This window comes from Aspergillus lentulus (genome assembly GCF_001445615.1).
Source record: "Aspergillus lentulus DNA, contig: Alt12, strain: IFM 54703, whole genome shotgun sequence".
Lineage (NCBI taxonomy): Eukaryota > Fungi > Ascomycota > Eurotiomycetes > Eurotiales > Aspergillaceae > Aspergillus > Aspergillus lentulus.
In genome coordinates, this window is record NW_028322115.1 from 591,611 (window position 1) to 615,969 (window position 24,359).

General features: G+C 49.4%; 5 protein-coding genes across 5 annotated transcripts; 3 read left to right on the forward strand and 2 right to left on the reverse strand.

Moving 5' to 3' along the window:
• Window positions 1-1,110: 1,110 nt before the first annotated feature.
• ALT_6164 (V-type proton ATPase catalytic subunit A) lies at window positions 1,111-6,759 on the reverse strand (the record flags this gene model as incomplete). The annotated part of the gene is made up of 12 exons (XM_089600030.1): window positions 1,111-1,279; window positions 1,332-1,416; window positions 1,468-1,729; window positions 1,783-2,424; window positions 2,486-3,236; window positions 3,309-3,403; window positions 3,491-3,560; window positions 4,431-4,483; window positions 4,543-5,439; window positions 5,498-6,165; window positions 6,243-6,327; window positions 6,406-6,759. 12 exons carry the CDS (start codon window positions 6,757-6,759, stop codon window positions 1,111-1,113), a joined length of 4,131 nt encoding a protein of 1,376 aa, XP_089455492.1.
• Window positions 6,760-7,708: 949 nt separating this feature from the next.
• On the forward strand, window positions 7,709-16,047 carry ALT_6165 (putative WD repeat-containing protein C343.04c; the record flags this gene model as incomplete). Its single annotated transcript, XM_089600031.1, has 14 exons — window positions 7,709-8,083; window positions 8,149-8,177; window positions 8,232-8,958; window positions 9,021-9,242; window positions 9,707-9,944; window positions 10,021-10,834; window positions 10,892-11,072; window positions 11,127-11,202; window positions 13,508-14,516; window positions 14,582-14,676; window positions 14,926-15,140; window positions 15,204-15,684; window positions 15,736-15,883; window positions 15,936-16,047. The coding sequence occupies 14 exons, from the start codon at window positions 7,709-7,711 to the stop codon at window positions 16,045-16,047; spliced, it is 4,722 nt and encodes a 1,573-aa protein (XP_089455493.1).
• A 1,017-nt stretch (window positions 16,048-17,064) lies between these two features.
• On the reverse strand, window positions 17,065-18,435 carry ALT_6166 (ATP-dependent RNA helicase eIF4A; the record flags this gene model as incomplete). Its single annotated transcript, XM_033555573.1, has 4 exons — window positions 17,065-17,084; window positions 17,148-18,041; window positions 18,097-18,351; window positions 18,405-18,435. 4 exons carry the CDS (start codon window positions 18,433-18,435, stop codon window positions 17,065-17,067), a joined length of 1,200 nt encoding a protein of 399 aa, XP_033411464.1.
• Window positions 18,436-18,667: 232 nt separating this feature from the next.
• ALT_6167 (SF3a splicing factor complex subunit PRP9) lies at window positions 18,668-20,291 on the forward strand (the record flags this gene model as incomplete). Its single annotated transcript, XM_033555572.1, has 3 exons — window positions 18,668-18,757; window positions 18,818-20,217; window positions 20,267-20,291. 3 exons carry the CDS (start codon window positions 18,668-18,670, stop codon window positions 20,289-20,291), a joined length of 1,515 nt encoding a protein of 504 aa, XP_033411463.1.
• Window positions 20,292-21,459: 1,168 nt separating this feature from the next.
• ALT_6168 (ATP dependent DNA ligase domain protein) lies at window positions 21,460-24,052 on the forward strand (the record flags this gene model as incomplete). The annotated part of the gene is made up of 2 exons (XM_033555571.1): window positions 21,460-21,947; window positions 22,000-24,052. 2 exons carry the CDS (start codon window positions 21,460-21,462, stop codon window positions 24,050-24,052), a joined length of 2,541 nt encoding a protein of 846 aa, XP_033411462.1.
• Window positions 24,053-24,359: the final 307 nt, after the last annotated feature.

Below are 24,359 nucleotides of genomic sequence, written 5' to 3' on the forward strand. Positions count from 1 at the left end.
CGAGTGAGGATTCGATTCGTTCTTACCGTAGATGATAGAGGTTTAGACTTGAGACTGTATGTGTTAGAGAGATTACTCCGGTCTTTGGGGTCCTGTTAGCTTATGCTACGTAGACACCGGCAGCAGCGGAATCGGAATAAGCATACCTTGCTAACACTGCGGAGACGAGGCAAATGATACAGCGCAAAGATGACTCGGTTCGTAACCAGCTCAGAGAAGCAGTAAGGCAATAAAAAATGCAGTAGAAAGACAAGAGAATAAGGAGGTATCTTAATTTCCTCGATGGCAGATAGAGAAGAGAGGAAGGGGATGACGACGAAGACGAGGAAGTGAGAGAGAATAAGAAGACATCTGCGCTAACCCCACCATTCACTACATGTTTCACCTCACTGAATTGTATTATCTATAAGTTCTCACTTCTCTTGTCTCTTCCTACAAATCTGAGTATCAAGATGCCCGTGTCGAGGTTCAATCCGAACTTGATATACTTCCTAATCAGTATACTTTCTGCAGTTCACGATGCTGAACGCTCATTGGCTACTCTTATGACGCTAACTGAGCGCTATAATGACACGTGCTGCACCTTAACCAGCTGGCGCTAAACTATTTTAGTGAGGCTGACGTGTGTTATTCATTCTTGTAACAATTTAGTAATCTTTCAGCCACATTATCCCTCAGGTACACTTGGTGAATACACAATAGCTGCGCCACCTGGACGGACAATAGGTGAATAAAGTAGTCAAAGTCAGAAAATGATAGAATCAAGCGATAGGATTTATTCAGTGATATGTACAGGTTAAGGAAAGGATATCATGCTGAACTCATAAACGTCTCTCTTAATTCTAACAAACCAAGAACGAAAAAAGAATCATCCACAGCAATCATTAGGCAATACAAATTCGTGGTATAGAATCTCTTGACAACCGGACATCTGGAAAGACATGCATCTCTAGAGCCCTTGAGAAGCCCTCGTGAAGAATATAACGTAGGATATAACTCCTCAAAGCCGACACAAGAATCCGCTCCAAAAAAGTCCAGGAAGATCCAGTAGGCATGGCAAGTGAATCAACGGGAGCAATGGGGCCGGCAAGCTAGGGTGTCGTTGGACAATCACTGAACTTGGCTGACGATCTCGCTGGCGCGGCTCAGGCTCTCCACCATCTGCTGGCACTCCTTCCGTCGGCGAATGGTGTAGTCGCTCTCCTTGAGCAATTCGTCCAGCTCGTTATTACGGTACATCTGCTCCAGCAGTTCACGTTGCATCTCATCCTTGGTGAACCTGAAACGAGAAATTAGCACAAAGATCAGTTGAAGGTGTCGATGCCACTTACTGAACGAGGGTGTACATGATGGCCTTGGGAACCATGTCAATCATGGTGCGCTTGACAATGTTGAAGTAGGAGGTGATAAGAAGCTCTATCCGCGTATTAGATTTTGCTGTCTTAGCAGACTTTATTCGAAACTTACTGATCACCTCGACCTCTGTAGCCTCACGCTCAGAAAGAGTGGCAGATGCCTTGAGGGTAGGTGGAGGAGGCTCCATGGCAGCCATCTTCTTCTTGTTCTTGGATGCCCAGAAACTGCCGAAGAATCCAGAACCACTGTTCTCTGCGGCGGCTACGGCATCGACCGACGGGCTGTTTGCACGAGGAGGCAGAGGTTTGCCCGTCTTCGGGTCCACCTGCGTAGGCTTGCTCGCTTGCTGGCGTTCATTGATAATTGCCATAGCCTGCATTCTGTCAGGATCGCTTACAAAAGAGATTGGAACCAAAGGTCACTTACACGATGCCCGTTGAGGAAATCGGGGTGTCCAGTGTTGATGTAGCAGGCCTCCATCGAGATCAAATCGTGGACGAGCTTGTTTGTCGGTTCCATGCACTTCTTGAAAAAGCTGATGACAACAGCATGGAACTTCTCCTTGAGCATGGGGTATCTCCGGAACAGCTGCTTATTCAGAAGCTGGCCCAGAATGCGCACAAGTTCGTCGTAAACCAGCGAGATGCACTTCAAACTGGGATCCTCCAGTCTCTTGATCTGCTGCTTGACGATTAACTCGAAGGCGGTCGTTCCGACGAAAAGCGCAGGAGACGAGCCAGAAGAGTTGTAAAGGATTGTCCGAATGTCGATATCCTTTACCTGGTCGAATGGATCCACGGCCTTGATACCGTTCGAATACAGTTCGTGGAACACAAAGCTGATACGGGCACCACCAGAAAGCTCGATGCTAGACAGCTCCTGGTTGTTTCCCTCCAGAACCGTGCGATACTCATTGCTGAATTCCGTGATGATGTTCAGGATAATATTGGCGCTGTTCCCGAGCATCGAGTCGCCAAGCTGGGAGAGCTCGGCCGTGTACTTCTGGAGAGACGAGGAAATTCTGGCTTTGATATCGGGCAAAGTCTGCTTGATGTGCATCATAAGGATCTAGAGAACGGAGGGTCAGCTAAAATCCACCGATGACAATGGTTCAGTCAATACTACATACCAAGTTCAGCTTCCTGGCAAGGTACGGTGTTCCGCAGTACGAAGCCTTATTCCGATAAGCCTTGTGGCTCTCGAAGAAGTTCTTCTCGTGCTCTAGTGCGTATGAGATGGGACGCTTGTTCTCAATATCACGCTGGCCACGGTTGACCACAGGGACGTAACCCAGCCGCAAAGGGATAATCCTGCCCGCAAGAATATCCACCACATCTGTACCCTCGTCCATCAGATCGACCTTGGTTAGCACGCCGATAGTGCGCTGACCCTCGGGGTCCACCTCGCGCGCCAGCTTCAATCCGTCCGAGTTGGCAAGATCCTGGTTGGCAGAGGTAACCGCCAGGATGATCGCGTTGGGCTTGCTGATGTACTTGAGAACCATATCCCTAATCTGCCGTTCAATATCCTTGGGCTGGTCGCCGACTGGGACCTTGGTGAGACCGGGCAGATCGACCAGTGTGAGGGTCAGGACATTGGGTGAGTAAATTCGCAAGTTGATAGGCACTGGAGAGATACCAGCATTGCGACCGACTTTCTGTTCAGTTTCCCGCACAATCTCCTCGCGAATCTTGTTGAAGTCGTAAAACTTTTGTCCGGGGATGTGGAGGAACTCGCCGTATTCGTCGACATTCGCCTCGCTGTCCGTAGTTTCTAGCTTTTCCTCCTTGACTCCGTTCGTTACCGAGTTTCTTGAAGGTCTGTTGATGAGCTGTAGGATGAGGGGTCTCCGAGTAACGATTCCCGATCCACGAGGGAGGCTGGAGGAGCGGGCAACCTTAATTAGCGACGACTCACAGCATCGAACGCAGGCGCAGGAACATTTAACTTACAAGTCCCTTCCGACAATATTCTCGAGAACTGAACTCTTGCCACTGGATTGCGAGCCTACCACTACAATCTGTGGCAGATCAATGGGGTTGTGAACCTAACCAGACAAGCGGTGTCAGTATCGGATAGAGGGGCTCGCAGGAATAAGGCAGAGAGATCTCGAAACTGTGGATGAGACACTTACACCGACTGTCGAGAAAACATCTTGAAGCTTGTTCACCAGTGAAATCAAGCCGGGATCATTAACGTTTATACTGCCCACAATCATACAAGTTAGTTAATGTTTCCGGAGCTTGGCCTCGGGGGAACAGGGGGGCTTGCGCACGAGGTTGTTGTCGGGCTTGCCATGGTTGGCAACTGTGTAGAGAAAGCGATCGCACAGAATATTTCTGCAGTAGAACAGAAGATTTCGATTCAAAGAGGACGAGACTCGAGTGTATGGCCTTCGCTTGGAGGAAGCGGTGATTGTGGGTAGGAAAGAGCGGGAAGAGTTGGGATTGCGGCCAAGTGTAGAGTTTCGGTTGTGGTCCAGATCAATATAGAAATAGATGGGCAACGGAGGAATGATAGCACCAACTTATGGACACTGCAGCGGCCAGGCGACACTCCTTGTATCTATCCTAGGAATAAAGGTCTTCAGTACTAGTTATTATGAAATACACGGAGAACGATCTTTTTACAGAAGTCCAAACTAACGTTGTCGCTCACGAGAGCCATCGCTGCACCCGTCATGTGGCTGTGGCCACCCGAGACCGCTTTTACGGTGGTGCCTAACATCAGCCACCAGCTTTGCGACCAACAGGCATCAAGTTCTGTACACATCATGGGGTAGTTTACGATATGGAGACTCTTATGTCCCATCTCTACCACTTCTTTTCTACACAAAACCGCTCAAGTAATTGGCGCGAGAGACAAGATAAACTTGGTGCCATTTAGGTGCACATGGATATAGCCCTTAATCAAAAATCAAGTGTATAGAAAGTCACAAAGGGCTCGACAGTCGGCACTAGCTTGCGGAACAAGAAAAGTCAACTCAAATAAATACAGAGACATAAACTTGCTACATATAGGCTTCTAATAAACATAAAAGAAAGTATCTCCTCTCCGGACATTCGTCTCCTTACTCGTCCGACACCGAAGCGAATCTCTCCAACATGGTCTGAAGGATCTTCTCATACTGTGTAGATTTGTCAGTGGCGAGAGACTACCAATTTCAATGGGAAATATTGGACTGACCTTCTCTGAAACTGCTGCCTGATTGTCTGGAATTTCAAACTTCATGCTACGCAAAGAGGTCTGAATGTCAGCTGTGGCGTCACGGACCTTGCTCCAGCTCTGCCCCTGAGCAATGGCCTTTTGGGCTTCATCATGGAAGCCCATGAAAGCCTTCATCATATACTCAGTCTTCCACAGAGGACAGAACTGATCATAGTCACTGTAACCGTTCTGCTGCAGGAAGTCATCCTTTACCATGGCTGCGACGTCCAGGGTGATCTTGTCTGAGTCACCGAGGGCCGCCTTACCGACCAACTGCACAACCTGGTCTAGATCCTCAGACTTGGACAACAGTTCGCGGATCTGGTCACGTAGACGTGGGAATTCGGGATGGTGCTTTTCGTAGAACTTGTCCAGAATGGCCGTGTACTTGCTGTATGAAATCGATGTATTGATCGAGGGGAAGTGTTTCCGCTGAGCAAGTTTCTTGTCGAGACCCCAGAATACCTGCACGATACCCAGCGTGCTACTGGTGACGGGATCGGAGAAATCACCACCGGGAGGGCTGACGGCACCGACGATACTGACACTGCCATGTCTCTCGGGGCTTCCGAGAGCGATACTCTTGCCAGCACGTTCATAGAAGGAGGCGAGCTTGGCACCTAGGTAGGCGGGGAAACCCTGGTCCGCAGGCATCTCTCCCAGACGACCAGAAAGTTCACGCAAAGCTTCGGCCCAGCGAGAGGAAGAGTCCGCCATCATAGCCACGTTCTTTCCCTGATCACGGAAGTACTCGGCGATCGTGATACCGGTGTAGATGGAAGCTTCACGGGCAGCGACGGGCATGTTCGATGTGTTGGCGATCAGGCATGTACGCTTCATGATGGGCTCTTTGCGACCTTCAACGTCGATGGACAGCTACGTATAGAGACTCGTCAGCGTGCGATCATCTTGGCAGGAGTCTCAGGTCCCGTACCTCTGGGAAATCCATCAAAACTTCCGCCATCTCGTTACCCCGCTCACCACAACCGACATAGACGATGATATCACTGTTGGAGAATTTGGAGACACTCTGAGAAATGACAGTCTTTCCGCAACCGAAAGCTCCCGGGATACAAACAGTACCTCCTTGTACACTGGGGAACAAAGAGTCCAGCACTCTCTGGCCGACGATGAAGGGCGCATCGGACGGCAGCTTCTCATTGACCGGTCTGGGCACACGAACAGGCCAAGAGTGCATCATACCATGTTCCGACTTCTGTCCGTTGAATTCAATCTCCAGGAGCTTCTCTTCAACGGTGTATTGGCCAGCGGGAGCTATCCGGGTAATGGTACCTCTAGCGCGGGGAGGGAGGAGGATCTTGTGGTCGTTGAACAAGCTGTTTTCAAAGACGGTACCCCAAATGTCACCACCGGTGATGTGGTCGCCGACCTTGAACTTGCCGGGTTTAAAGTCCCACTTCTTTTTGCGATCCAAAGCATTCACTGCAATACCACGGGGAATGTAGATGCCCTTCGAATGAGCAGCGATCTCTTTCAGGGGTCGCTGAATACCATCATAGATTGTTTCCAACAAACCGGGACCAAGCTCGACCGAGAGAGGCTTGCCCGTACGCATAACAGGATCGCCAACCGTTAGACCAGCTAGAGAGCGAAAGAGTAAGACGTTAGACTCGTAATTGCCAGTAACGGTTCGTCATAGTGTAGATGCGGAGCTGTACCTGTCTCCTCGTATACCTGAATGGTAGCCTTATCTCCATCGAGTCGAATGACCTCACCAACCAACTGATCGTGTCCGACTCTGCACTGAAGTAGCAAAAAAAATTTCAGTCAGCTAAACTAAGCTCGACAATATCCTGAAGTTAAGCGTCACTAATGACCTACCAGCTCATACATGGCACAGCCGATCATGTGCTCGGCCACCACGACGGGGCCAGATATGGAGAAAATAATGCCATGCTGGTCCTCACCAGTGTTGTCCTTACCAGAAGGAGCCATTATTCGTACAACTGGTGTGTGTATGGATGAAGAGGACGGGGATGAGGGGAGCTCGATGTTGCTGTTGCTGCTACTGGAGCTAGAGGTCGTTGAAGTGGGCGAAACGGGGAGCGGTGGCAGTTCGTCTGGCCCGGGCGGTGATGACGGCTTGGATTCGGACAGATCAACCACGCCGCGACTGGCAATCAGGTCCAGCAAGGAGGGGCGTGCTTTGAGTCGAGGTCTACCCAAACCCAGCATCAATTTGTATGCGGGATTGATTCTTGATACAAGAAAGATACATATGTTGCAATGCGCTCAAACTACCACAGGATTCGATGGGATCGTAAGTTTACTCAGCCATCCTACAGAGCGGGCTTGGTCTTGTCTTTGTCCCAGTCTTGTATTGGCACTAAATCAAAACAAGTGCTGATTACCATGATCTCTGTTACCACTATCTAGCATTTGGCCGTTTACTTTCAGATTTTGCTGGTGCACTTCGCGGGTAGAAGGAGCTTTCCTGGGCTTTAACAGAATATTTAATGCAATCTTTTACCTGCAACTAACACCACTTTCAAACACTGTAAGGCTTAAAATCATCCGAGTGAACTTAGTCCAAGAGCACACCTTGTGACTGCTGATCCGTCAGTAAGTAGATGGTAAGGGACAGAAGGTTGAACCTTACAGCAATCAGTTTCTGGAGTAATGCTCTGAAGAAGTACGATAGATTGGACTGCGTCTTAAGAGCCTTTGAAAATGATAAGGTGCCTGGGGCAGACCCACAGCTCTGGTCAGGAAACTCAACTTGCCTCCTTAGTCCATCTTTATCATGGAACTAGTGGAGTAGGATTCAAGGGCTGTATACTGATCAGATACATAGGATCAACCAAACTTCACTCACAGAATCCTTACTCTGCTCTACCATTCCTTGCGTTCACATGTCGAACCGCAAAGCCGCCTAGCCGCTAGTGACTTGCCTATCCATGGGTAGCAGCTTTGGTTTGGCTCGTCGGAAAACATGGCCTTCGGGCTTCCAACTCATGTGAGCAGGTGCATGCCAGCAGCGCTGTATATATGAGAGGGATGTTTCAGATTGTTGCCGGATGGCTCAGAGGAAACAACCTTTCCCGAACACTATATCATGACAATACAGCACGCTACATGATATATCGAGACATAGGGGGAAGATTTATTTGCTGTGCTACAAGCTATGATTTCATCGAGCCAGGAAGCCCAGAATGTGCGCGAATACTGGGGTTACAAGTTCGAATGGAGCGATCTTCATCGATCCGCGGAACAGCTACACCCGCTGATGTTCACTTATGACAAGCTTGCAAATGACTGTCTTCAACAGCTAAATGAAATATCGCCTGTACCTCATCGAGACACTACTAAGACCGAAGGATCGACGTCCAAGCCAGCAAAGAGAGACCTATACATTTTGCTCGAAAAGCATCATGACGATGATCTCAAGATCAAAGAATTCTGGAATGAGATCAACACCGTTCCTGACTGGGTTGACTGGGAACGGATTAAGAGAGGACAAGAAGTATTCTACCGTTATGGAATGGCAGTGATCAACGTGGTAAGATTGGAACATTTTTCTGTAGACTCAACTTGTGGACTAACGTCAACACCATTTATATATAGCTTACTTTTCAGAGTCTATTGGGCGGAATGTCTGAGTCCTTATTGCGATACTAGCAATGAATCTGAACTAACAATTGCGGCAGGGGGTCCGGACGCATCGTCGAAACCTTAGCAAGGACTGGAGGATTCGCCGCAGATGTCGCACGACGCAGGATGCTGGAAACCCTTCAGCACGTTCTTCAGGTCGCCGGGTCCGTCGATGCCATGAGACCAGGAGAAGCTGGTCACGCCTCATCGGTTCGAGTGCGGTTGCTTCACGCCGCTGTCCGTTCAAGGATATTGGACCTGGTCAAGAACAAGCCTGAATATTACGATGTCGACAAGTTCGGCGTTCCTATTAATGACCTTGATTGCATAGCCACCATCAATACCTTTTCGACAAGTGTAGTCTGGATTGGATTGCCTCGGCAGGGTATCCTGCTGCGAGAGCGAGAGATTGATGACTACCTCTCCCTGTGGCGGCTGGTGGCGTACTATATGGGCACGCCGCATGAATTCCTCGAGACGAGGGCTAAGGCTAAGGCCATGATGGAATCCCTCCTTGCGTCGGAGATAGATCCCACCGAGATGAGTAAGGTCCTGGCGCAAAACATTATCCTGAGTCTTGAAAACACACCCCCCACCTACGCATCCAGGGAGTTCATGGAGGCCATGGCTCGGCATCTCAACGGCAAGCAGCTGTCTGACGAGCTCGGTATTCCGCGGCCCAACCTTTATTACCAGGCGCTCGTATATGGATACTGCATTGTAGGGATGTGGTTTGCTTATACTTTCAGATTGCTCCCCTCTATTGACCAAGCAATGATTAAGGTGAGAATGCGTGTCTTGCTCAGTCACTAACTGTCGACTATCTTTGTGCTGATGGATCATAGTTTCGTCGCAAGAAATACTTTAAGATAATCAGTGACAAGGACGAAGGGCTCGGGGGGGAGACATTCTTCGAATTTAAATATGTACCTTTCTACACTCGTACCACACGACTGGGGAAACGCAAACCACTTAAGCGGACCAAGCGTGGGGTAGAGTTTCTGGCGCTCATGGGTCTTCTGTTTGCTCTTGTTGCTGCTGGCACACTGTTGGGCAGCATTATGCACGTACTGAATAAACTACGACGTCTCTAAGGCACGTTCTCCAACAGGGGTTAGAAGTCCTCAAACCTTGGGATGGGAAGCAGAGCACTTCTCCAGGGCAGATTTAAGGCAAGCCTGTTACGAGTAAATTCGCTGCGGAGTTGCGTTAGAATGTCCTGTGAATTTAGGACTGGTCATATCCACCGAGTAGATGAAGAAACATGTCTAATTGGAGGTCTCCTGACTCATGGAAGCCTGTCCATGGCAGTGACAGTAAGACCAAGCTGTTCAGACTTGGAAACTTGTCGCATGAGCTGGAGGCCAGGTCCACTGTGCCCCTGTTCTGTTTCGCCACGATGACGACATCCATCACGACCAGTGAGAATTGGATAAGCATTGGATAAGTTCATAAAACATGCAATGGCACATCAACACGCCATTGGGACAAGCCAAAGTTAATTTCTCGGAGCTTTATCAATTCCTTGTAGTCCGTCATGCTGGAGGGCCCAATTATCACCCCGTTCCTCGGTGCGCTCCAAGCATGTGTCTCGGTCCTCCTTACCATGAGCTATGGAGCCATAGCTGAACGGCTTCGACTGGTGAAGGAGAGCTCGATAAGTGATATGGCTGGTCTGGGCGTGAAGCTCTTTCTTCCAGCTTTAATTGTTGTCCATCTAGGCGAACAACTGCACGCGGACATTGTCCTGGATTATGTTCCTGTCTTAGGTGAGGCATTACCGCACAGTCCCTAATTTCACCGACAATAGTAGTTCAATTAGAGAACTGATTGCTCAATCTACAGTCTGGGCGGCTGTGTACACCTCTGCCTCGATCGGACTCGCTCACGCTGTATCACGAGGCCTGGGACTCCCAGTTTGGGTAACGCCCGCATGCGCATTCAACAACACAACCTCGCTGCCATTGCTCCTCCTACAATCTCTTGAGAGCGTGGGAAGCTTGAAACTAATTATTCAAGAAGGTGACTCCATGTCCGGCGCAATTGCCCGTGCTCAGAGCTATTTCCTCCTCTGCGCTGTCGTCAGCAAGACCATCGGCTACGCCGTTGGACCCAAAATGCTGCAGAATGGCAACGACCAGGACGAAGGGAGAGATGCACAGTACACCGACGCTGAAGCAGGACAGGGTGATATCGGCGACGACGCAGACGACGACGAGGAGGAAGCCGGCGAGGAGACTTCGCTTCTGCCGGAGCGCGCGCAAAAGGCCCGGCGCAAGGTCTCTGGCAAGTTCAGGCGTGTAGGCCGCTGGGTGTCGGCTTTCTTGCCCGAGCGTGTGAAGCAGGAACTGATGGCGCCGTTCGAGTCGCCGTTTGCCGACGTCGCAATCTTATGCACTATCATCGGTGCTACTCTTGGTCTCGTCCCTCAGCTGCACAGAGCATTCTTCAGACCCTACGAAGAAGGCGGGATCTTCAACGCCTGGCTTACGTCGAGTGTTAAGAATATTGGCAAGTTGTTCACGACCTTGCAGATCTTTGTTGTGGGAGGAAAACTGGGCGCTAGCTTCCAGAGGATGAAGGCCAGTGGTAATTCCGGGGAGATACCTAAGAAAGCAATCGTGACAATTTTCCTGGTTCGCCTTGTCATTTGGCCTGCGTGAGTGCTTGGTGTCGAGACGCTGGCTGTACCCAGCACTGACCGCCGAAATTACAGGATCAGCATCTCTCTCATCTACATGCTGGCCAAACGAACCGCCCTTGTCCGCTATGATCCAATCTTGTGGTTCAGCTTAATGTTGATGCCAGCCGGGCCTCCTGCATTGGTGATATCAGGCTTTGCGGAACTGGCAAAGATATCAGAAGCAGAAAAGATGGCTGTCGCAAAGACTCTGACTGTAAGGAACTCCTGTCTCTTGAAGTAGATTGAGAGAATGCTAACTAGCTAACAGGTTATGTATATGCTCTCGCCATTTGTATGTTTTACCATTACAGGCGCTTTGATGGCATCCCGAGCAGCCTTGGATGGTAAGAATTAGAATCTACAAAAAATACAGATGTCCCGGAACAGAATTACAGCTCTTACTTTCTACTGTCTGTATATGTGCGTCTGGACTAGCCTACAATAGAGACTCTCCTATTACACCATTCGAGAATTACAATTAGGACAAGATCAAACAATGAAATCACAATGGTATTTGATTATATGGTATAGGTATAGTACAGACTTTCCACATTCCAATCATCGTCACCACCCGTCAAGCATTACTCGAACGAATTGCACGTCGTTGCAGTTACCAAAAAGACTAAAGGTTTACTTCTATACCCAAGTGCAGGTCAGCCCTCATATCCATCCTTTATCATGTCACCTCACCAGTTTCCTGAGAGATAGTCCAAGAGATACGTACTCCGCAACCTTTGCAAGCACAATTGTTGCTGCAGGTGCAGGACTGGGGTCCGTTGCAGGGGCAGTCTCCCGAGCTAGTGCAGGTGCAGGTGTCTCCCATTATGGATAAGATGTTCAATAAGATGTTCAAGAAGTAGAATTGATCAGAGGAAGTGGAATCCGAGTATCCTGATTGGGAACTTGATGGGTACCGTGTGGGAATTGATTGAGGGCCACGGCTGGAGGGTTATATACTTTGCGGCGGCAATAGCCGAGTTCTAGACCAGCATCATGATGAGGTCAGAGGGCGCATTCCATTGTGGTTTGCCGCTGTGAAGCATTCCGAAAATCGAATCATTCAATGTGGTTTGATTGGTTAGAAAATTGGTGGAATGTGCTTGACCCTGGGTGCAAAATACGAGGCGTTGTTCTGAAACGTATGCCTGATGCTCCTGCCGGTCTGTCTTGGTGAGATATATCTGTCACTTAACCTCAGCAATTTGACTCCATTTGGTTTCGCCTTCTCAAAGGGTAAGACGTGGAGGTCGTCTAAAGGATAATTTGCCAGAGAGAATCCAACAGCAAATGGAGACGCCTGTCTCTCTGTCTCAGGAATAGTACTGCGACCTGGGTATGTTGGAGTGGTACCAGATGGCTTGAGATCCAACGATGAACCCCAACTTTCGAAGAAGGAGCGGGAAGTAGGCGGGGTTACTCATAGTTAGTTCATCGATGATTCGTACAATAGTGATTTGATGGCAAGGTGAAAAACCCAAAAGGCAACATAGACTTGGACATTGCCCATTTGTGAAAGAAGTTGTCCAGGAACGCTTGAAACAATCATCAGCATCGATTCAAACGGAGAATGACGCGACGTGACCAGACAACAGCACTGAGTGGGCAGCTGATGTGTCGTGCTGAATGAGCTCCATCACCTTCCCCTCGAATATCCGTAGCTCTACTGTATCCCACCTATGAATGACCAGAGATGTTATCTTCAACGTGATATCAGTGTCTGGATAGTCAGGTGCAGCTTATCAACGGGATCCTGTTCAGATGATCCAGATGCACCTGTTTAAGCTTCTTTCCGACCGTTGCCATCCCTGAACTTGCCTCTGTTTGTCCGGTTGACTAAGAGCAGTCTCTCGACTTCCGAGGCAGTAGATAGAACAATATTGAGAGATGTCGAAGATTCAATTGTATCGGGAGTAGAAAGCTAACGTATGATGGTGATGATGTTTCTTTTCCCGCAAACATGCCGGACTGTGACTCCAACAGCAACATTGGAGGTCATGGGCTCCTTGTCTGTCATGAAATGGAGATCATAACCTCAAGATCACAGACGTAATTTCTTGTGAAGGAAGTAGTTCATAAGGTATTTTGTAGACATTCACAGTGATAAGACTTTGAGAGATGGGCATTACTCGTCCCCCCAAGGCGAGAGTCACTTGTCCTCGCCCCACGACCGAGGAGGAGATCAGGCGCTTGCTTCAACTTCAACCTCAACCTTCACTAAATCGGCGTCTTATTCCACCTCACCTCTCCTTGCAACGTATTTCCTCCTTCGCTGTGGTTAATTGTTTTCGTGCATTCGCAGCTTATCAACCACGCTGCTCCGCTTTGTCCAGCCATTTTCCAGCTCCTTAGTGCCCCCCTTCGTCACCGGTCCCGTTGGGCTCCCCCTCCCCCGGACCGCTGTCTCACTCTCACGCCCCGATAAGACCTCCGCCCATCGAGTCTACGATCGACGTCTTTCCACTCTTTGCTCAGATAAACCTACAACTTGGATTTCTCTCTTACAACAAAGACATCAATAATCCAGTTTCAGGGACACAGGAATCGTCGAGCTTGACGGCCTGTGACAAGCTTCCACGTGAAACTGAAGCTTCCGGCGAGTATCGGTGAACCCGCCACTGGTTCAGATCTGCTCGCCTGGTTCTGCTCCAGAGCCAGGAGGAAGGGCAGATCTACCGATCTTCGACCTGGCAGACAACTCTTCTTCTAATACACCCTCCTCCGTCGCTCCCGACCGCCCCAACCTTCCTATCCCACTCGAGCCCACGTCATTTACTTCCGCTCCTCCTCCGAGGAGCTCTACAGACGGCATCCCATCGTCATCCCGGCTACAGTCAGGTGCTGGGAGTAACGGTACAGCACCTTCCATCGACAATCCTCATACATCCGCTGGTACCCGACGTCGACGTTTCAGTACGATCGACACCTCTGTTTTCACTGGGGGAACAGGAGGTGTTTCGGGAAATTATACGCCTAGTCAGGAACAGGCCTCGGTTCAGTCTGATAATTCGCCGGAAGAACATCCACCGTCCCCCAAGCGCAGGCGCCTGGCAAACATGCGGCCCGATGGTATCTCGAGTGCAAATGGCTTCTCCCAGGCGTCAAACGGCCTGAGTGCATCTCCGTCGCGGAAGACAGTTTTCGCTCACTCTTCCAACAGCCAGCCAGCACACTCATCCTCAAATGGCGAAACTCAGAAGAATGGCTCCTCGAAAACGTCAAAGAGGTCTTCCTCTTATTTCGGGCACGACCGAGAAGAAGTGACTAGGATACTGATACAAAGTCTGTATGAGCTTGGATACGACGGGGCTGCCTCGCTACTTTCCATGGAAAGCGGCTATCAGCTGGAAAGTCCGGCAGTTGGTATATTCAGGAAGGCAGTTCTTGAGGGGTGTTGGGCTGAGGCGGAGGATATCCTGATTAAATCATTCACACCTGATGTAGATGTGCGAGATACAGGCTTCAGCTCTGGGAAACCTGCAACCACAGAGAAGCTGCTATTGGTGGAAAATGCTGAGAAGAATGAGATGCTGTTCTACCTACGGCAACAAAAGTTTCTTGAATTGTTAGAAGCACGAGACCTTGGCTCGGCCTTGACCGTGCTTCGGCACGAACTGACACCTCTCAACTATGACGTTGGGCGTCTTCATGCTCTTTCGAGGTGAGTTTCAGAAGAAGACCCTACCCTAGCTCCTATATTTCCAGTGGTACTGATCGGACTGGTAGCTTGTTGATGTGTCCTCCTGAGCATCTGCATCACCAAGCTGGCTGGGAAGGGCCCATAAGCTCTTCTCGAGAGCGGCTATTATCTGAACTGTCAAGTGAGTACAGATATCAACCTTCGTGGGCATCGGGTGACCCTAGTGCTGATCTCCTTCCAGAATCCATATCTCCATCCGTGATGATTCCAAACAACCGTCTTGCAATTTTGCTAAATCATGTCAAGCAAAATCAAATCAACCGCTGCTTATATCATAATACTGCAGCCCCTCCGTCGCTATATTCGGACCATATGTGCGATAGAAATGATTTTCCACTTCGAACTGGTGTTGAACTAAGTCAGCATTCAGACGAGGTCTGGTATTGCCAATTTTCCCATGACGGCTCAAAGTTGGTCACAGCAGGGCGGGACCGTCACGTATACATCTATGACACAACCAACTTTTCTGTGTACCGGCAGTTGGAGAAGCACGAGGAGGGTGTTGCGCACGTCAGTTGGAGTCCGGACGATAGCAAACTCATCACGTGCTCTCAGGACAAGAAAGCACGCGTCTGGAGTGTTGAGGTATGGATGTCTTCACTAATCTCTGGTATCCCTCTATCGTCTCTAACTGAAACTTAAATACAGACCGGCCGCTGCCTTCTGACCATCAATCATCATCGGCAGCCTGTAACGGCTGCCGTATGGGCTGCAGATGGAGAGTCCTTTGTGACCGCGTCCCTTGATTTAAGCTCCCAACTATGTCACTGGAGCATGCGAGGCGATCCTCTGTATACATGGCACGGTGGCTTCAGGGTTCAAGATTGCGCCATCACTCCCGACGGACGCCGATTGATCGCTGCGGATGTCGAGGAAAAGATTCATGTTTATGACTTTGCGACTCACGAAGAGGAATATTGTCTCGCACTGAAGAGCAAACCCACTTCTGTAGCTGTCAGCAGAGACTCACGATATATGCTCGTGAACCTGTCTGAAGGTCAGATACAGCTGATCGACCTTGATACTACAGAGGTTATCAGGCGTTTTCAGGGACAAAAACAGGGTCACTTCGTCATCCGAAGTGCCTTTGGTGGCGCAGCTGAAAACTTTGTCGTCAGTGGCAGCGAAGGTGAGTCTTTTACCCGCCTTCGCATGCATGTACTAGGCTGACAGTCTGCAGATTCACGGGTCTACATATGGCACAAAGAAAATGGTACGCTAGTAGAAACGTTAGAGGGTCATATTTCAGGTTGTGTCAACGCGATATCCTGGAATCCTACAAATCCTGGCATGTTTGCATCTGCAGGTGATGACTGCTTTGTCAGAATGTAAGTCATATTTTCCTCCACCTCTATCGACATCGTCTAACGGACACTCTAGCTGGACCCGCGAACGTGACATGCAGCGATATGCCCCAGCTAGCAAAGGCGAGGCGGTATCAGTGAATGGCTCCGCACGCACGAGTGCACTACGATCAACGTCAAGTTTCTGAGCACATTCCCCTGGTCCCCGCTCGGCGAAATTGTTTCATCCCTAAGATCTGGCTGGCATCGCAAGAAGGTATCCTAAGAGCCTTCAACGAAAAGACACAGAATCGCCCCTTCATTCCTAGATTCAGTATTTTCTTCACTCTTAACAGCATATACACATCATTAGTCTGGCTGTGGTTTCATATGATATAGGAAGCAGGCGCCCTGGTTTTGGTCTCACAGATTCTTTTTTGCATTCGCTGCGAGCATTTTGATGGATTGCTTCGTGGTCGGCAGTTGCACATGAATACATCATCACCAGCTTACATACAATGCTTTCTCTTTGGCTTTTTCTTTCTCGTGGGCTCGAAAGACTCGGCGGGTTGCGGCGAACTATAGGAACGGGTCAGGCAAGTGTATTTGGAGACATTGGCTTCTTCTCTGCGAAATATCAAGGAAATCCATAATTCTCTTATCATTTGCTCAGCCTTATCGTTATCGTAAAATCCTCGCATACATTATTGGGCCGGTGGGCTCAGGATTACAATCACCATGGACATCAACGAAATTACTTTTATGTTATCCAGTATCCAGGCACCAGAAAAACTTAAGGCATTATTCAAATCGACATCGTATTCCCAAACCAGCTAAGGAAGCAAGATCCCCGAATGACTAGATTGAACTCCGAGATAAAATAGACGAGATTGATGCTTTACAACTTGTCATGGATCAGATGACCCTGGTGTTTTCTTGTGATGGGTCTGATATCCGTCAAAATTTGTATGAACTAGTTGAATAGATAATGTCAGTTCGCACTTTTCATCCTTGGGAATCTGATTTGGAAGGTAAACAATGAAGCTTACCATTCTGGTAAAACTCCCCCTTTCCCCCGCGCTGGTTCTGCCTCTTCTCTTCCTGGTATTTTGCAACGAGGCACACTGGTAAGTCCATCGGGTAGTGTCTTTGATGGAAGGTGAGATGGCCCAGGAATGATGGCAGATTTTCGTGATAAAATTTGGAAATATCAAGATGAGGGTCGATTAGGAAAGGAGATCAGCGACTAGACAGGGGTTAGTATATTGTCATTCAAGAGTTAAAAGCGAGTGAAAGCCAAGGGACTTACCATTCATGGGCATCTCATCGATCTGGGTAGAGTAGTACAATTCAATGTCACGGAGAATCCGCACATCATCGCTGGTGACGAAGTTGATGGCGACACCCTTTCTTCCGAAACGACCACTTCGACCAATACGGTGGATATAGTTCTCACGGTTGGTGGGTAGGTCGTAGTTAATGACAAGGGAGACTTGCTGAACGTCGATACCACGAGCCCAAACGTCGGTGGAGATAAGGACGCGAGAGTTGCCCTGGCGGAAATCTTGCATGATACTGTCGCGTTCCTTCTGTGGCATTTCGCCGTGCATGCTGGATACCGTGAAGTTGGCTTCGCGCATCTTATCAGTCAGCCAGTCGACCTTCCGGCGGGTGTTGCAGAAGATCACGGCCTGCGTGATGGTCAACGTGTCGTAGAGGTCGCAAAGGGTATCGAACTTCCACTCTTCTTTCTCAACAGCGATGAAGTATTGTTTGATGCCTTCCAGAGTCAATTCGTCACGCTTGACCAGAACGCGGACGGGGTCTGTCATGAATTTGGTGGTCATGTCGAGGACATCGTAGGGGAGAGTGGCGGAAACAACGACGACCTGTGTAGCAGGAGGGAGGTAGCGGTAGACATCGTAGATTTGTTCACGGAAACCGCGGTTCAGAAGTTCGTCAGCCTCATCAAGGACCAGCATCTTGATGTGCCGAGTGCGCAGGTGGCGTCTACGGATCATGTCCGCGACTCTGCCTGGTGTACCCGAAACAACGTGCTGGCCGTAGTCCAGCTTCCGAATATCCTCCCCAATATTTGTGCCTCCAATGCAAGCGTGGCACTGTACATTCATGTAGTCTCCCAAGGCCATAATGACCGACTGGATCTGAGTCGCAAGTTCGCGGGTCGGCGAAAGAACAAGAGCTGATACTGGTTAGGATCGCTTCAACCGGTACAAAAGGGGTGTTAAGTGACATACCTTGTGTCTCGCGCACAACAGTGTCGATAACTTGCAGGATACTGATCGAGAATGTGGCGGTCTTACCAGTACCGGATTGCGCTTGAGCGATCGTGTCACGACCCTTGCAAATCTGGACAATTGCTCGCGACTGGACGGCGGAGGGAGATTCGTAGCCGTAAGCATAGATACCACGAAGAAGACTTTCCTTCAGGTGCATATCCTCGAAGGTCGGGGCAACCGTGACCTCCTTCGAGGTGCTGAACTCCAGCCTGTCTGAATTTGCGCCGTTAGCCCATATCTCTTCAAAAGATCCATCAACCGCATACCATCTGTTCGTCGATCAATGCCGTCAGCCATTTTGTCTGTTCCAGGAAGCTTGTAGAGATTGCGATCAGCTTGATTGATGTTGGCCTGGAGGAGTGACAGTTCGAGAGCGCAACTTGAGTTTGCGGCGCGAGTGCCACTGCCGTAATCACGTGATGATACTCGCCGCAAAGCTCAAAGCGGCGCCAATCTGCCGCATAACGTCCAGGCCATCGAAGATAAACACACTCGTTAAAGGGAAGACCGTTCCGCAGGTGTTTTCATCATGGTTCTTGAAGAACAGAGATTTATCCATGAGGACCTCGAGAGGTTAGAACAAGCAATCGCAGACCGCGTCGCTGAAGAACCTCGTAACGTAAGATATCCGTCTGTCTTGCCTACATTGGTCAGAGCTGATTGTTGGTTTTTTTTTCAGATTCGGGAGCGCCTTGCTCGCGACCACGAGATTGCTCACTTCTTGTCGCGCATAGAAGAGCAGTCGAAGAGGTTACTCGAAATCTATCAAGATGCGGACAAAGCCCGCGAAAAGGAGATCCAAACCATCTCCACTGGTGAGCAGTTCGACGAGTTTTACCGGCAGCTGGACGAGATCAAGGACTTCCACAAGCGCTATCCTAATGAGCCGGTTGAAAACCTCGAAAGAGCCTACAAGCGCCGTCAACCTGGTGAGGGCGAACCGACGGGAGTAGAAATCGACACGATGTTCTCCGGCGAGGAGGCCTACGGACAGTTTCTGGATCTCACAACGTTACACGAGGACTATCTGAACCTTCCCGGGGTTAAGCGCCTTACATACATTCAATATCTCGACGTGTTCGACTCATTCGTACCCCCACATCTCCTTATCAAGCGAACGAATAAGATATCGGACAAGTACTTCAAGTATGTCGGAGAGCTTGCCGGCTACTTGGAAAGCTTTATCAAACGCACAAAACCTTTGCAGGATCTCGACAAACTTTTCGCAAGCTTTGACGAAGACTTCGAGAAGCAATGGGCAGCAAACCAAGTGCCTGGATGGACAGAGGACAGCGTTGAGAATGGTACTCAGGCTCCAAAGACACAAGGCTCGGGGGAAGGCATCTGGTGCACCGATTGTGAAAGAGAATTTAAGAACGAAAACGTTTATAAGAATCATTTGAGTGGCAAGAAGCACATTCGGGCCGCCGAAGCTCGCAAAGCTGCAGGTGACTCAGGCGCGGGTGCACCACCGTCAGTTGGTGGCACTACCTCTGTGGCCCACCGTCTGAAAGAACGCGCAGTTGCGGAGCGCGAGCATCGAGTTCGCTCTTTAGCCAAGGTCCTCGATCCTGAACGTCAGGCGACCCGTATCAACGTTGAGCGGAGGCAGGGCATGACTGAGCGCGAGCGGCAGATGGAACTGGAGGCCTTGATGGCTGAATTTGAAAACGCTGGCGGTCCTGGGCGCAACGACCAGTCCGATGATGAAGGGGACGAGAGGATTTACAACCCACTCAAGCTTCCTTTGGCATGGGACGGCAAGCCTATTCCTTACTGGCTGTACAAGCTGCACGGCCTGGGCGTCGAGTATCCTTGTGAGATTTGCGGAAACTTCGTTTACATGGGTCGGCGCGCTTTCGACAAGCACTTTTCGGAAGCCTTACATATCTTCGGCTTGAAGTGTCTGGGAATCACGTCGAATACTAATCTCTTCCGAGAAATTACCCGGATTGAAGACGCTATCAAACTGTGGGAGAAACTTGAGCAGGATCGTAAGAAGGAACGGGACTCTCGCGATAACGTGGTGCAGATGGAGGATGCCGAGGGTAATGTGATGCCAGAAAGGATCTACCTTGAGTACGTTTCCCTTTCCTTTAAGAAGCAAAACGATGCTAACTTGCTACAGTCTGCAAAAGCAGGGTATTCTGTGATCCTTCTGCTCATTGTGCCTTTCGTTCCTTGGTTTGGTCCGTTTAGAGTAAAAGCCTGGAGTTAAGCGGTCTTCTTCTCTTTGAGCATATGATATTAACTTGCTCGTTGGGACGGTATTGATTGGGTTTTACTATTTTATCTCAACATGACTATGACGGCCCTGCGCCTTATGTACTCTATTTAGAACTGATTGACATCGAGAAATGCAATCTTTCTCCAAAAACATAAGTATATAACGATCTCGTAGAGTCTCAAAGAATCTGGTACAGGGTCACGTGTTTTCGTGACCCATGGACGCGCCCACGGTTTGGCCTCGCGTCATTCTCTCTCGCTCAGGAGACGTCGCAAATTCTGCTCATCGCACGAAATCACCCAAGAGGCATGTGGTTGCCATCTGTGAGCCTGCCAAAGACACCTTGCGAAGCTCCCTCAAACCCTAGGTCCACCCATGGTCTTTGCCCTAGGAAGCGGCAACCACGATAGGACCATCACTCATACCCATTCATGGTGTTCAAGTTTACCTACCTGTGTGATTTACTCTCAGAGTTAGAGCGCAATAGAGTCTTGAAGGCTTCTGCCGCAGCGAAAGTCTCGAATCCTGATCATCGAGCCGTGATCCGATGGTTTGCCCAGCATGTCAAAAAGATTCATGCTTCCGACACGGATCGAATAGCTCTTTTGTCATGCATATTTCCAGAGAAACGAACGGACAGAGTCTACTGGCTACAGTGTACCAATCTTTCAAGGGTCATAGGCCGTTGTCTTCTGTTAGGTTCTGATCGACGGCAGGAGCTTGAGCAATGGCGCGTCGCGGGAGGTACCGACTTGGGACAATGTGTAGAAAATGTCATGCGACAAGCGGAATTCGACATCATCAGCGGCCAGGAGGTGACTGTTGAAGAGATAGACCTGGCATTGAACAGGATTGCTTCCCGATGCAGATTCTCCGGTTCTCGGGTCCGAAGGCAGCATAGCGCGGTCGACGTCGAGGATACGCTGAGACCATTATATCGGCGCATGAGCAGTAGAGACGCAAAATGGCTTACTCGAATGATCCTAAAGAGTTATCATCCGGTTGTGTTGCCGACAAAGCTCACGATGAAAAGCTTTCATTTCCTGCTTCCGCATTTGCTGCTTTTCCAGGATTCTTTCGATTCTGCTATAAAAATGCTTGCTTCCGAACCTCTTAGCCACTATCCACCGAACCCGATTCCGGAGCTCGCAAAAGATCTGTGTATGCAGGCTATACAGCATCTCAAACCCGGGGTTGGGACCAAGGTAGGCCGGCCCGAGTACTATAAGGCGCGAAGTATCAAACACTGCTGCCAAATGATCGGCCGTCGTCGAATGAGCGTAGAAAGGAAGTATGATGGGGAATACTGCCAGATACACATTGACCTCACCAAGCGCCCCAATCCCATCCAAATTTTCTCCAAAAGTGGCAAGGATTCTACCGATGACAGGGCGGGAATCCTCTCGGTGATTAAGGACGCCCTGAATATGGGTAAGCCTGAATGCAAAGTCTCTCGCCAGTGCATCCTCGAGGGTGAAATACTTGTCTGGAGCGACAACCACGGCAAGATCGCAGATTTTCATAAGTTGCGCAAATTCATTGCTCGATCAGGCACCTACATTGGAATAGACAATGATTCCCCGTAAGTGAAGGAGCATAAGCACACGGCATTAACCATTGCTGACCTGCGCTAGACCGCAAACTTACGAGCATTTAATGATTGTGTTCTTCGACATTCTGCTTCTTGATGACGACATCTGCCTTAGGAAGCCACATCGCGAGCGACGACTACTTCTAAAGGATGTTGTCAAAGTAATAGATGGATATGCGGACATTGCAGAGCAACACATCGTCGAATTCTCCCGTCCCGATGGTCGGTCTCGTCTCGAAACAATATTCTCGAAGGCAGTTAGGGAAAGATGGGAAGGACTCGTCCTAAAAGGTTGTGAAGATCCCTACATCTCCATCTTTCCTGGTTCAGGGAACGGCTCCGCTGGTCGCTGGATCAAGCTCAAGAAGGACTACATACCAGGGTTGGGGGACACCGTAGACCTGGCATTAATCGGCGCTAAATATGACTCTCGGGATGCTGCTGCGTTGAATTTATCCACGAAGATATTTTGGACACACTTTCACATCGGCTGTCTGGTCAACAAAGACGCGGTCTTGCAGTCCGCAGCTGAGCCGAAGTTTCAAGTTATGGATGTCATTGACCATAACTCCATGAGCCTGGAAAGTATGCAAATTCTCAATCAGTTTGGGCAGTTTGGTGCCTGCGGTCTGGATTCAGGTCATGGGTTCCGGATCGAGTTTGGAAAGGATAGTCTCTCCGACATGAATACCGTGTTCAAGAAACCGTTCGTGGTCGAGATGTTGGGAGGTGGATTCGAGAAGCCATCAGGTGCCAGATACTTTACACTTCGATTTCCTCGAGTTCAAAAAATTTTCCTGGACAGGTCATTTGAAGAGGCAGCCTCGTACCAAGAACTCCAACTATTAGCTGAAGAAGCTCGGATGGTACCAGCAGAAGACTTGCATCAAGAGGAAGAGTGGAGAAGACAGCTCCAGCAAGGACAGGTGTCATCGCACTATATCGTGACCAAGTCACAGACGACATCCTCTGGGACAAGCTCGTGTCCGATGACAGCATCTAGCCCGAGCAAGGGATCGTCGTTCGAAGCTATCGCCACGACTGTTATTCGAACCCAACCGCAACATTCATTGAGGGACTCCTTCCAGGAATCGAATCGCGTCGATGAGGGGCGTGTACCAGCAGATCCCATTCCCATTTTCGTGGATGATTCGACAACAGCTGCATCGTCCCCGGAACCATTCGAGCCGCCTCGAAAGCTTCTGAGAAGCAATGACAACTTATCGTCCATTCAAAAAAGTCGTACAAGACACAACCAGGAGTCTTCCTCCGACCCGTCCAAAGGTAACAGTTCTAGTTACGGCGAGGAGAATGGAATCATGTTTCCATCGAATGCCTCAAATGTGCAAGCAACCTCCATAACTTTACCTTTGCAACCGAGGAAGCGCCGAAAGCTCGCCGAGAATCATGCTGCCAGTGTCGCTCCTGTCGTTCCTAGCTCTTGCAACCAACGTCCATGCATCGAGTCACCGCTGACAATGATTCCATTATGCTTCCATCAGGACCTGGTTCATGATGACTCTGCCAACAGCTTAATCCCCGCCAACTCCTCCAATCTCGCCAAGGATATTCAGACTTTCGTACAGAAAGTATGCTCAAACAGACCATTTTATCCTACCAGGAGCCCCAATCCCAGTACGGTACATCATGGCCTTGCCCTGGGCTTGTATATAGCAACAATATCGCAAGGCTCGCTCGGGAACCTTCTTCTCGAACTCAGCCAACAGGTCTCAACAGCCCTCAAATCCAACAGACGTAAATCTCCACGAAACGGCAAGATTTTCATTCTTGATGCCAAATTGCTCACTCTCAAGGCAAGACTAGACGACCCCAGGCTTCTCCTTCGCATGACGTGGGAGACTATCGGGAGAGAATACTTCTACGCCTGCGTATCGTGGAGCCCAGAGACAGGCGTTGAGAACTCGAATGATGACGTTTGTGTTTCAGAGATACCCGGGACCCCAGTGGATGGTGAAGGAGGTCAACGGTTATGTCTACGGGAGTTGATTAGGCCACAGAGCGCTGTGAGAGCACCGCATATCGCTATAACCTTTGACAGCCGTGAATTGGGGAATTTGGGAGATTTGAGTTCTTGATCCATCCCTTATGTTGCATTCATATTATACCCCTAGGAAAGGAGTTAGGGATTTGTTATTGCTTGGAGGGACTCTCTGGAGAGCTTTTTATATACATGAGTTTTTTGGGCGAGTCATGGAATGATATGCTCACGGTCGGATGTGTATATAATAAGACGATTGAAGGGAGAAGCCAGCCAGTCACTGGAGGATAGACTGTAATGTGTATATGTATACGTCACGCTGAGAATGCAGACGAGGTTGATTCCTTAACATGCAATGCTGTCCGCTATATATTCGGCCATGAGTGTGCGTCATATTGGTCTAC